Source organism: Chionomys nivalis, chromosome 2, assembly GCF_950005125.1.
Source record: "Chionomys nivalis chromosome 2, mChiNiv1.1, whole genome shotgun sequence".
NCBI lineage: Eukaryota > Metazoa > Chordata > Mammalia > Rodentia > Cricetidae > Chionomys > Chionomys nivalis.
In genome coordinates, this window is record NC_080087.1 from 18,200,446 (window position 1) to 18,214,093 (window position 13,648).

Below are 13,648 nucleotides of genomic sequence, written 5' to 3' on the forward strand. Positions count from 1 at the left end.
TCCTATAACTGTGGTATTTGAAAAAAAATTTTTTTAAAAAAGTAACCTTAAGCTGTGTAGTGGTGGCACATGTCTTTAGTCCTAGCACCAGGGAGGCAGAGTCAGACAGATCTCTGTGAGTTTGAGGTTAGCCTGGTCTATTGTGATTTCCAAAGATAGTGAGAAACTCTGTTTTGAAAAACAAAAATTAACCTTTTAAGTCACAAAAGCTTTCTCATTTCCATGTCTCTCACTTGTTTCCAAAGTACACCCTGCTAATTCATAGCCAAACTGTGTGTGAGGAGGAGAAACCACCGCAACCAAACATTTTCTCGGATAGGGTCCCTCCTGGGGTGTACTGATGATGCTGGACAGCTCCCATTCTGCAGCCCGCAGTCTACTCTTCTGCCCGTCACGGGCCATTCCTCAGCTGCTGGGCAACTCTGTGACCGTCTTGGTGATCCTTCACCTTGGTTTGCTGCCTCTGTTGAGTGCTCTGTACCCTTCCATTTCAGGAGAACACAGTTTCTGGAAGCTTCCTGAGTGACGGTGACAAGAGGTCAATCTTCAGTCTTCCTCCCCTCGCCTAGGCTGACGATGTCATGTGAGAGGGGATTCTTAGTTGGAGCATTTTTCTGAATGTTCCTGGAGCCTCAGGAATTCAAATACTGATGTTGAGAATTTAGTATCACATTTCTCCCTAATTGGTGACTTTTTTCTGTAGTTTTTAGAATTCCTTCCTTCCTTCCTTCCTTCCTTCCTTCCTTCCTTCCTTCCTTCCTTCCTTCCTTCCTTCCTTCCTTCCTTCCTTCCTTCCTTCCTTCCTTCTTTCTTTCTTTCTTTCTTTCTTTCTTTCTTTCTTTCTTTCTTTCTTTCTTTCTTTCTTTCTTTCCTAACATAATTCTGAGACTCTGTGCTGATAAGCTTTGGGTCTGATCTCTCATCATGTATTTAGCTGTTTGGATGTGATCTTTCCCTTCATGTAGCGTCTAACATTCCCTTTTTCAGGACACCCATAAGACATTAATCCATAAAAGTGCTCAGTTTTCCATTCCATTTTCTCTTGAGAATACAGTGAATTTTGCCAGAGGCTCTGTGACTTGGCTTGCCTCACAGAAACCAGGAGCAGACACAGGGATGCTGATGTTTGCTATGAAGTTAAACAGTAAGGAGAGCTTAAAAAATGCAAAATGACTCCCAAACAAACAAAACCCCCAAACCCCATAAAGTCATTGAGTCACTTGGCAAGATGTGCGGGTTTATTATTATTATAATATAAATTGATAGTTTAATCATTTCTGAGCTTTGGTTCCTAACACAATAAACAAAACATAATAAAATCCAAACAAATATGCTTGTGGGTCTTAATAACCTGCAGGAATGCAAGGGATCCAGGGGCCAAGGCGTTTAAAGCTGACTGCTTTGGAATACTGTGTTTGGTGTGTCTGTCCCTCTGCTGTGGCTATTAGAGGTCCTCTTCCTCACACTTTTGGATCTTATGGTTTGATCTTCTAATTTTTCTCATCTTTCCCTCATCATGTTGCTGATTGTCTGTTTCTAGGAGATCTTTACTTCATTTCCCATCTACTTGATAATTTTCTAATCTCTACCACCAGACTCTTAAGTTGAGAGGATTTAGGGTTGTTTTTTGTCTGAACATGCTACCTGGATGTTTCTTTATGTATCTGTTCTTATTTTACAGGAGCAAAATATTCTATTATGTAGTACGAGGATATGGTGATGATGGCGATGATGATGGTGGTGATGATGATGATGATAGTGATGGAAGTGATGATGATGATGGTGATAGCAGTGATGGTGATGATGGTGGTGGTAGTGATGATGATAGTGATGGAAGTGATGATGATGATGGTGATGGCAGTGATAAGGATGATGGTGGTGATGATGATGATGATAGTGATGGAAGTGATGATGATGATGGTGATGGCAGTGACGATGATGGTGGTGATGATGATAGTGATGGAAGTGATGATGATGATGGTGATGGCAGTGATAAGGATGATGGTGGTGGTGATGATGATGATGATAGTGATGATGATGATGGTGATAGCAGTGATGATGATGGTGGAGGTGGTGATGGTGATGATGATAGTGATGGAAGTGATGATGATGATGGTGATAGCAGTGGTGATGATGATGGTGATAGCAGTGGTAATGATGATGGTGGAGGTGGTGATGATGATAGTGATGGAAGTGATGATGATGATGGTGATGGCAGTGATAATGATGATGATGGTGGTGGTGATGGTGATGATGATAGTGATGGAAGTGATGATGATGATGGTGGTGGTAGTGATGATGATAGTGATGGAAGTGATAATGATGATGGTGATGGCAGTGATGATGATGATGATGGTGGTGATGATGATGATAGTGATAGAAGTGATGATGATGATGGTGATGATGATGATGATAGTGATGGAAGTGATGATGATGGTGATGGCAGTGACGATGATGGTGGAGGTGGTGATGGTGATGATGATGGTGATGGTGGTGATGATGATGGTGATGGTGATAATGGTGATGATTTTTCTGGTTGTTCTTTGTCTTCTGTCGAGCTCTTGTTCCTCTGCTTGATGATTTTGGCTTCTGTCATCCATACAAGAGTTATCCTAAAAAAACCTGGGAATCTTTATTTGTCCTGGGTAGTTTTATGTCAACTTGATACAAGCTAATGCCATCTAAGAGAAGGGAACCTTAATTGAGAAAATCACTCCATAAGAATGGGCTGTAGGCAAGATTGTTGGGTATTTTCTTAATTACTGGTTGGTAGGGGAAGGCCCAGTCCATAGTGGGTGGAGCTACCGCTGGGCTGAAGGTCAAGAAAGCAGGCTGAGCAAGTCATGATAAACAAGCCAGTTGGCAACACCCTCCATGGCCTCTGCATCAGTTCCTGCCTCCAGGTTCCCGACTGGTTTGAATTCTCGCCTTGGCTTTCCTCAGAAAACAGTGGTTCAAGATATTTAAATCAACAAGCAAGCAAGCATGTAAATAAGACCGCCTTCTTAAGTTGTTTCGTCACAGCAGCAGTGATTCTAAGACACTTCCAAGTAAGAAACCATAATGCTGATTATAATCTCTGCACAGAGGGAGCAAGCACATAGTGACCTTCACTTTCAGGTAGCAATACTCAAACAGTAGAAGTAATGGGACCGATTTACACTTTGAAATAGTCTTAAAATGGATGGTATACGTACATACATATATATATATATATATATATAATCTACTAGAAATTAAAACTGAATACTAATCGACTGATACATAAGGCAATTATATTAATATAAATATTCATTTGTGACAGTTTTTATAAAAGAGTGAGGAACATGTTTTATACTTTTGTAACTTCTCACATCTAACTTAAGCTGGGTTCTCTTACCCGCTTCTGAATCCAGCCTGCTGTAATCTATTATTTGGGGTGAAATCTACTGAAAGCAAAGGAGTCACATAGACATGTTATTGGGAGACGAGGAGTGTTTTAATGGTTCCTTCAGACGTGGGTGACTTCCTTTGACAGTCCACTGAAACTCAGTAAGCGGTAGATTTTGATGAGTCCGCTGGCATCAGAAACCACACCAAATGGGCCACCCTATCACTTTCAAATCCACTGCAATGTCTTAATTTCAAACATTTCCCCCCCAATCTTCTTATTAAGAACATCTCCTTTGCAAGGTTATTTTTATTTTGGCAAGTATCATGCAGATATTTTTATTGTTATTATTTATAGCAAGGCGGATGTAATTAAGAGAGACAGTTGAAACCTGACCACTGTGACCTGAACATTGGGAGAGGGGGAGAAAAGAGAGGCGACAAAGAGAGTGAAAGACACGGTATTTGACGTTGGGGTTCTCGTTTACTGAAGGGAAGATGGCTCTGTTTGGGGGATTTGTGTCTGGGCTTATCAATATCAATCTTCTCTCTGGGGAGATAAACATTCTCAGAGGATTCTGGAACACTGTATTTCTGAGTTTGCCTGAAATATTCCTTGGCTATGTGCAACTCCTCACACTAAATTCTACGCTCCTAGCATTCTCTCCAGGCATTTTATCTCAAAGTGGACTTGCTGGGCGGAGGAAGTGTCTTGGGGTTCACCCTGCCTCACCTATAAATGAATGCCCAGCCTTCACTGCTTGAGAACCACAGAGCTGGGAATACAGAGTCCAACAGTCCCAACCTGCTCTAGAGTGAGGAGATCACAGCTCATAAAGACAAAGCTGCTTATCTTAGATTACACAGATCATAATTAATGGCAAAGCTGTGCACAGAAGGAAGGTTCCCGAACCTTGTCTGTATGCTCCAACAGAAATATGGCTACCGAAGGGGGCATTTCCTCAGCAAACTTAAGGAGGCTAAGTATGAGATTGTGGACCCTGGAATTTCCAAAGACCCACCTGGGAGATTCTCTTGGTGTCTTCTGGCAGCCTTTCTTTTTGAGCCTTTTTACTGAATAGCATAAACACAATGTAAAGACGAATGATAGGGGTTCCTTCTCCCATGTTCTTTCTGCGGGGTTACTATCCAAACAAAACCAAAAGTGACTGAGACTTCCCTGTCAGACATGAAAGGTAAAGATAACAAAGGCCTTGGTTATGATTCATGTGCCTATGTTCTGATCATAGGTGACCAATGTTAATAAAACAGTCAATACCACGTGGTACCATGTAAGGCGGAGACAATAAAAAGATCACTATGTCTGAAGTCAATAAGGCAGGGAAACTGAGGCAGGGGAGTGGTGTAGGGTTAGGTGGTCATAAAGTTTATTATCTGAGGGGGTGACTGATAGTTGAAGGCATGAAGAGATTTGAAAGAAATCATTTGAGAAATGAGGCCTCAAATTCAAGACAGAATGAGTGCGGTTGGTTCTTGTGTGTGAGATGTAGGAAGGGAGCCACTGTGGCAGAGGTTGGTGAGCAATGGAGAGTGTGGGGATTCAGGAAGACTGGGGGGTACAGTGGGGGTCTCAGTGTAGTAACCAAGCACCAGCAACAGGACTGGCCGCCCAGAACTGCAGGCTAATGGGCAGTGCGCGACGAGACTTGCCCGTCTTAGAGGACAGAGTCAGAGATTGCTCTCTGAGCTAAAAGCTGATTGCAGTCATCCTGCTTTCAGGATCTCAGTCTGTTATCCTTTCTCTGAGTAATTATTCTAAATCTGTCCTTTCTTTTGAATGGGATCACGAACAAGAAAATGATATCATTTCCTTCTCAAGCTCAGGCCTCTGAACTCACCCTAGTGGGCAATAGCAATAGCTTTGTTCTCTTTCAAGATCGCAATATACATGGTGCTTTCTCTGCCCACTGCGGTGAGCCCCATGCAGGAACTGTCGCATGACTGCAAGGTCATACTGCTTTATGTTGAATGAGGATTGGGAACAGGCTTCTCCTCTTTCGGCTGGCACAGACTCCAGGCAACACTTCCTTTTCCTTCCACCTAACTAAGCCATTTTAATGTGCAGCTTCCAAAGAGACTCGCATGCACATGGGAAAGGAAAATGTCACATTAGGCTCACTGATACATTAGACTTGCTGTTTATTTGGTTTTTGTTTTTGCTTTCTTGTTTTGTTTTTGTTTTTTGAGATAGGGTTTCTCTTTGTAGCCCTGGTTGTCCTGGAACTCACTATAAAAACTATTTGCCTTGAACTCCGGTTGCCAGAAAGAAGACTGTCCACAAAAAGATTCCTACTATTGTATAAAGCTGGGAGTCACTGTGGTAGGTTGAAAAATGTACTAAAAAGAAAATATCCCGCTTCTCTCTGCCTTGTTATATGTTCCAATGAATCATTGTATTACATTTTAAAAATACATAGTCCAAAGATAGTTTTTTGACTTAAGACATATTTAGCTTATTTTGTGATGACTTTACTAGACCCTGGAATAAAATGAATCACATGGTCGTCAGTTTCTTCAAAGCATCCTATTCACTCCTCGACTAGATGACTTAGTTTCCTGCTGTACAACGTGGCCATTCAGGCCTCAGTCGTTAGGCCCAGTCCAGCATTTTGCCCACAGCAAAGGCTCCACATAGGCATACTGAGTGAAGACAAAGATCCAAAGCAAAATGGAAATTTTTACTTTGAGCTTTGATCATTTTAATCTGCCAAGCAACAATTTAGACATAAAAATTCAATTTGGAGGAACTGCCTGCATTTCCTCATACTTCATCCGTAAAGAGAGATTCAAGTTCCAGTTTAGACAGCTTCTCTAGTCCAAGAGCACTGGCATTTTTCCCTTTGGTTGGCAATACAAGTTTGTAAAAGCTTTGGGATTTTCGGGCTCAAGTGGTTTCTTTTAACTAACCCAGTTTCTGATCATCTGGGGATTTGTTCCAGACACCAAACCAGAGACTTCAATTTCAGGGCTGGTGGGGTGGAGTAGAGGGTGGGGCAGGCAGTGAGGTGGGGGCAGACTTTACACAGTAAGAGAAGTAGACCAAAATTAAGTCTCAGTTGCATTTTGTGACATGAGATTTAAATTCAAAACAGAAAGGAAGACAATGAAAGAAAAAAATCATGTTATTATTTAAAAAAATTTTCAGTATACAGAAGTAGAAGGAAAACATCATGAGCAGATGGAGTTTATTGTAGTAATGATGTATGTATATGATTTAAATTAGAATGTCTATCAATGCAGGCTACTCAATATGCAGAGGAGTAAAATAACATGCTAAGTTTAATTAAACTCTACATTCCGTAATGGTCAATATTCACAATATTTCTGATAAACTCTGGCAAAATGGAGACTATTTCTCTATGTTTCATTACACTTAATTCATAAGTAGGGAGATGCTTCTGATGACATCAAAATGAAGATAAGGATGGTGACATTGTGGGAGAAAGGCGATTCCAAGCAGTGGGATTAAAGAAGAGGTCACCAGGGAAGAACAACTAAGAAAGGAAACAAAATAATTCACTTTATTTTCAGAATGATTATGTAGAACTCTAGAAGCATCTACAAGTCATTGTTAGACACACTGGGGAAGCCTGGGAAACTCCTTGGATATAGTGACATATATACGAATCAAAAACATTTCTTGTTGAGAATTCATAGAAAAGTTTAGTGAACATAATGTCAGCATGTTAAGGTCTCTAGGAGTTAATTTTTAAAGCTACATGTTTCCATGTGGGAGAAAAGTTGTTAAATAATTGTTATGTAACATTTTAAAAGGTTGATGGGACCAGGTATATATCTGCAATCCCAGGATGTGGGAGGTGGAGGCAGAAGAATCAGGAGTTCAAGAGCATCCTTGGTCATATTGCAAATTCTCGGCCTGCCTGGATTACATGAAATTCTGTCTCAAAAATGAACCAATAAACAAATAAATAACTGGTCAAAGAGACATGCAGCTATGGATAGGAAGACTTGGTCATATAAGGATGTCATTTTTAACATTAGGTTTGTGGAAATATCAACAGAGGACTGCACAGATTTTGAAAAACTAACACACAGTAACAATTAAGCCCATTGGAGGGGTAAGTCGGGAGAAATTAAACCAGTGTGGAAAGGGAGCAAAGAGGGCTGCACGTGGGCATCATGGCGCCCGCACAGTTGGGAAAGTAGCCTAAGGAATTCAGAGCCTGGATGCAGACCCACATACCCATGTAAGCTTGGCATACAAAGGACAGGGCATGCAGCTTAGTGTGGAGAGCTTGTGTATTTCAGTTAGTGGTGATGGGACCACTGGCCAGGCGTGTGATGCCAGAGCTGGGGCCTACTGTCAAACGCTACACCACCATCAGCTTCGGCAGATGAAACACAAATGTGGAAGAGCAAACTTTTAGGAGTCTTTGAAAAAAAGATTATGCTTATCACCCGAACATGGGAGATAAGCCTTAAACCCAACCCCAAGCGTCCTGCTTTCAAAAGTGTAGTGTGTGCTGTGGATTGTGTAATTTGTCTTCCGAGAAGCCACACTGAAGTTGAAAGGTGTGTCTTTTAGAAAAGAGATTTGCGACTCACATGGTCCACAGAATTGATAAACAACTCTGATAGAGCCACAAGAAAAGAAAAAAGTTCCAACATGAGAGCAGAGAATGGGATGGACAGAAAAAAAAAAATCACAGAAGAAATCTAAGTGACCAGCAAGGGGAAAAAATTTGCTCATTCCTATTGCAACTGGCCCAACGCAGAATCCAGAGCCACCCTGCGAAGAGTCACGTGACAGCTACATGAACTGGAGGACTGAAGCTCAAAAATGATGCTGAGCGGAAAAAAAAAAAAAAAAAAAAAAAAAAGAACCAAGGGAAAGCAGGGGGCATATTTCAAGTAAAGATATATGTAATGATAACAAAACTCCTACCCTGAGGTTGGGGCATGTGGCTGGGTGGTAGAACACATGTATGTGTAATATGTGTGAGGCCCTGGGTTCCGTCCCCAGAAACAATGCCCTATCACTGCTATACAGCAAAACAGGAAAGCAAACAAAGCCAGCTTGGAAATGGAGCACCACATTGGATAGTAAGTTACCATGAAACACGGATTCAGGGAAAGCTGGTTTATCTTAACTGACCCTGCATCTTTCCCATTCCTTCTTCGGTGCTGACGTAGACCCTAGACATCTAAGACACTTGTTTCTCCAGTTTTTAATACATGAGAGGATGATACCAGGATGGGTGTATTTATGCCTTATAACAATCTCAGTCTCAATCAAATCCAGATTTCTCTTGCATTGCCACGCCAGAGAACTGGTGTGCCAGCACATAAGTGTATTCTATCACTCTACCCAGGGCAGAATGACATTGGAGAAGGGCATAGAAGGGGTTTTCAGTGAGATTTTTAATGCCTTTAAAATGTGAGGAATTTAAAAAGTAAATATGGTACAAGAAAGCTTCAGAGATACAATATAGAATGATATAGAATACAGGTTATTGTATCATTCTACATCTTCTGTGTGTTGGAAATACAGGTCAAGGGTTTCCTAACCCACACGTTTGGGATCAGAAGTGCTTTTGGGGTTCGGAATATCTGCATAGACATAGTGCCTTCCTTATCTTAGAGACAGGACCCAAGTCTAGACCCGAATTTTGTTATTTTCATCTGCAGATGGTACATTCAGCTTGGAGGCAATTTCGTAGTTTTCAGTGGGTCTGTGTTATGGCTGTGACACATTCCATGAGGTCAGATGTGGAATTTTCAACGTGGGCCAGTGCTCCAAAAGTTCCCAATTTTTTGGATTTTCAGATTTAGATTTGCTCCATCTGTGTGTCTTCGAAAATGAAACCCAATCAGCTAAAGTTTTCAGGCTAATATACCCTCCCCCTTTAACTTTGGAGACTTAAGTCTTACCTAGTTGGATACAATAACACCATGCTGAAAAATCTGGAATTACTAACAGCAGAACTATTATCTGAAGCTCCGTCATTCGCCAGACAGCTGCATCTTAGAAATCAATTGGACTATCATTAAAAATGCATGAGCAGTGACTTAAAGTCACATTGGTGTTCTCATTTTAACCAACAGTAGCAACCACAGGGTCATTTAAATTACAAATTTAGATTCTAGATATAAGAAAACAGAAATCCAAACAAATGGGGACAAAGCAAAGGCAACAATTCTATTGTATGCAGCTGAGCATGGGTGTGAACCTCTGCAATCCCAGCACCCTGGAGGCTACCATACGAAAACTCAGTTTGAAGACAGCCTGGCCTACATGATGCGACCCTGTCTCAAACAAATAAACAAACAAGCAAACAACTAATGAACCCACAAAACCTAGATAATTCAACAGCAAAGTTAAATAAGAGATAATTTTTCAAAACAGAGGAAGACAATAGAGTTTAACAAAAGCAGTATCCAAAGTGGCCCAGTCTTATGCTCTACCCGGGAACAGAGGACTTGGCGGCCTCAAAGGCTGCTTCCTCATGTATGAAATGTGTGTGTCTTATTGCATTCTCTCCACCTCGCAGAACGGCTAATAGGATTAAGATACCGCCTGAACCGTGAATGCCAAGTGTGATCTCCGCAGCCACTGGCATGAATGCAATGGGCTGCCATGGCATGAACGTACCACGCCTTGTATGTTCATCTTCAGCAGGGTAGTGCTTCTGTCTGACCCAGGCATATTTCAGACAGGAATGGCTTTCAGCGTCAACGGACATCCAACAGAAAAGAACGGAGAGTGGATTCAGGAGTAGAAAGGTCTTCCGAGATATTTAGCTTTTGCATAATGGGCCTCACTGCTGAGTCCCGTCTTGCTAACTCACATTTTTCTTCCTTTAGACTAGGAGACACACACATTTAAATTCCAAGGAGTGAAAATCCCTCCTGAGGTTAGGCATAGCTTCCTGAACTTCATACAGGGCTTGAAGCACAGGGTCCTGCTATGCAGGAGGGTACTCACTGATGACATAGACGGCTCTAGAGGCTGTCTGGCCTCTGACAAAAGGAAACACTCCTCAAGTACTGGTCACCAGCAATTTATTGCCAAACCACAGATGAGCTAGGGCAGGGATCTCTCAGTATCCAGCATCTTTCTGGGTCACAGTATCATTAGTGGGCTCTGGAAAGTGATACTATCCCAGGACCATGGTATTGCTAAATAGGGGCCTGCTTTAAAACCAGCACATCACTAGTGAGTGTGGCTTCTTCAGTTTTCGATGTGTTTCTCACTGTCTCATTGCCGGGCTGATTTACTCAGATAGTGTTTCTCTGCTGCGGCTCCACATTATAAATACCTGAAGGCCTTTTTGAAAATTCTGAGGCTGTTGCCCCATCCCAGACCGATGAGTCAATTTCTGAAAGTAGGGTCCCAATATTGCTTTAAAAATAATGTTTTTAATTTATTTTTTGAGAATTCATACAGCATATTTTTTATCAGATTTTTCCCCTCCCCCAACTCCTCCCTGATTTCCTGTCACCTCCCTACCCACCCAACTTCACTTCTTTTTCTTTCATAAAAACAACAAGAAGAAGCTTTGAGGGGTCCAGTTTATGTTGTTGACTACTCCTGAGCACTGGGCCCACCCAGGAACGTGATTGATATACCCAGTGCCACTCCACTGAAGAAAACCGATTTCCCCTCTCCCAGCAACTGTCAGTTTCCAACAGCTTCTTGGTGAGGGGCGGGACATCATGCCTACTTCCCTTCCATGCTGGGATTTTGTCTGGCTCGATCTTGTGCATGTTCAGTGCATGCCTTTATGGTCTGTGAGTTCATATGTACGTCAGCCCTGCTGGGTATAGAAAATGCTGCTTCTTTAGAGTCACCCACCCACTCTTGGTCTCACAGTTTCTCTGTCTCCCTTTTAGAAATTCCTGAGCCTTTAAAGGAGAGGTATGATTCCATTTAGGCCAGATATTACTTGTTCTTTTATTTTGAGACGTGGCGTCATGGATTCCTGGCTGACCTTGAACTCACTATATGGCTGAGGATGACCTTCCATTTCTGATCCTCCTGCTTCCACAGGGTGAACCCAGCACCCATGGTTTTATTTGCTGCTGAGATTGAAACTTAAGGCTTCAGGTATACTAGGTAAGCTACCTACCAACTGTACCCTCATGGTGGCTTTTAAGGAGAGCTTCCTAGGTGCTTCAGTTGGTGGCCCAGGAGGAGAAGCATGGGTTCAGAAGATACAAAATGATTCTCAGTGTCTACAAGAGCAAGCAAGTGAAACCCTGTTGTAGCCTTGGGGCTTCCTATGAGCTAGCTTGTCAGAACTGGAGAAACTTGCCTCCTGTAAGCCAGGCTGAAGCTAAATATCAGGGCTCCAAAGAGACAAGGGGGATGTGGACCCTGACTCTGAGGAACTCATTTTTATTGGCCTGAATAAGCAAAGAGGGATAGGGCTTAGCTTGTAGTATGTTTGAGTCACAGAACAAGGGTGATATAAAGTTTTATGATGGCAGTTCACTGTGTCAAATGCACACCTCCATTGGGAATGTTTTGATGTTTGCTCTCATGATGACACTGAGCTGAACCTTTGGGTATGTCAGCTAAGAGCTTCCCCACAGCCACAGGAGATGGCATCCATTTGTTCATAAAAGTGTGAATGTCTCCCATGGGCCAGATAGCTGTTTGAGATCCATTGGCATTAACCAAACACATTCTTGCCCTTGGAATGTTTTATGAGAAGCCCATCATAATACATGTTAGATATTGTGGAATGCCAATGAGAAAAAAGTAGAAGAGATGAGGGTTTGTGTGTGTATGTGTGCATGTGTGTGTGTGTCCTGGTAGAGCATCATTGAGAAACCCTTAGCGAAGGGGTTAGTGATTTAATTCAGCTTAAAGACTCATCCATGATGTGTGCATAGCTGAGCCAAGATGCAATTCATAAAGGATAAACAGTGGTGCCTGTGTTCTTAGCCTGCCTTCTGTGTCTCCCAAGTTGTGCTACAAACCTACACAGCTCATAAACCTGTTTCCACTCTGCAGCTTCTAGTCTTAGGTACCAGTGTAACTTTCTAGCCTAGTGCTCCCCCCCCCCCCACCTAGAAGCTATTTAATAAGATGTGAATTAAGTTATTTGAACTGGGGGCTGCGAGGTGGCTTAACAGGTAAAGGTGCTTGCTGCCAAAGTCTGGGGACAGGAGTTCCTTCTCTGGAACCTACATGGGGGAAGGAAACAATTCTGCAAGTTTTTCTCTTACTGTGATACACACACACACACACACACACCACAAATAGATGCAAGAATATTGTAATAATTTGTAATGCATAATTATCAGTGAAATGGAATTATTGTTACAACTTAAAGAGTTTACTGTCTGTCTCTTAGGCCCAGATCACTCTCTAGGCAGAAGAAAGCATCTTGAAAATCCAGCATGGGGGTCGATTCTGGAGACCAAACCAGTGTGATGTTCGGATGCTCCACTTGCGTTCTGTTGTGGACAAAAGATCTCAGTGATCTTCCAGGGAGCTAAGTCTCTTCTCTGAGCCAGGAGGACAGAGAGGGACAACATTTGAGAAGCTGAACCAAGGATTATGGGCAAAGATGTCTTAGGTGTATTCGACCGAGAGCAGTTCACAGTGTTCTGACACGAGAACAACCTTTAGGGTATTGACTTACCTATTGAAGTGGTAGATATCCTGGATGTTTCCAAAAAGAGCAGCCCTATCTTCAGTCCCCAGGGGAAGTTTTGTTTGGTCTCGGATGCAGGCAAGGTAATCCTGTGAAGCCAATGAGAAGGATGCCTTAGGACTCCTGATTTCTTCTAAGACATTTTTAATATGCAAGATGAATCACTGTCATCTGTTCCAAATAATTATGATCCTAATGCACTCATTACCTCCACCACAGAGTACAGACAGATGTTCTCTCATTAGTGAGCATAATACTTGCCTATTAAAGGGCATGCAGTTGTAGCAAGGAGAGAGAGGGGATGCCCTACATTAACGCATCCCCCAGCTTCCCACTCCATCAGAGCTTCCTTCTATGGATGCTGGTCACAGTTAGTGATAATGTCAAAGTTTGGGCAGGCTATTTCCTATCCCTTGAATGGTTTATGTGATTAAAAAATTCAGGGGTCTCAGGGAACAGCTCAGTTGGAATATGCTTGCTGCGCAAGCGTGAGGACCTGAGTTCAAGCCCTGGCACCCACATGAAAAAGCTCACAATGGTGACAACACATGCTGGTTGTAATCCCAATACCAGAAAGGCAGAGATAGGCGCATTACTGGTGCTTGCTCATTGGCCAACCAGCCTAGTTCAAT

General features: G+C 42.3%; 1 protein-coding gene across 4 annotated transcripts in view; it reads right to left on the reverse strand.

Moving 5' to 3' along the window:
• The window catches only part of Plekhg1 (pleckstrin homology and RhoGEF domain containing G1), a 217,668-nt gene that overhangs the window by 44,909 nt on the left and 159,111 nt on the right, over window positions 1-13,648 (reverse strand). For all 4 annotated transcript variants that reach the window (XM_057762173.1, XM_057762174.1, XM_057762172.1 and 1 more), the window contains one exon: window positions 13,005-13,105. In XM_057762173.1, the coding sequence (XP_057618156.1) occupies window positions 13,005-13,105 (101 nt within the window). The remainder of the gene's footprint in view (window positions 1-13,004; window positions 13,106-13,648) is intronic.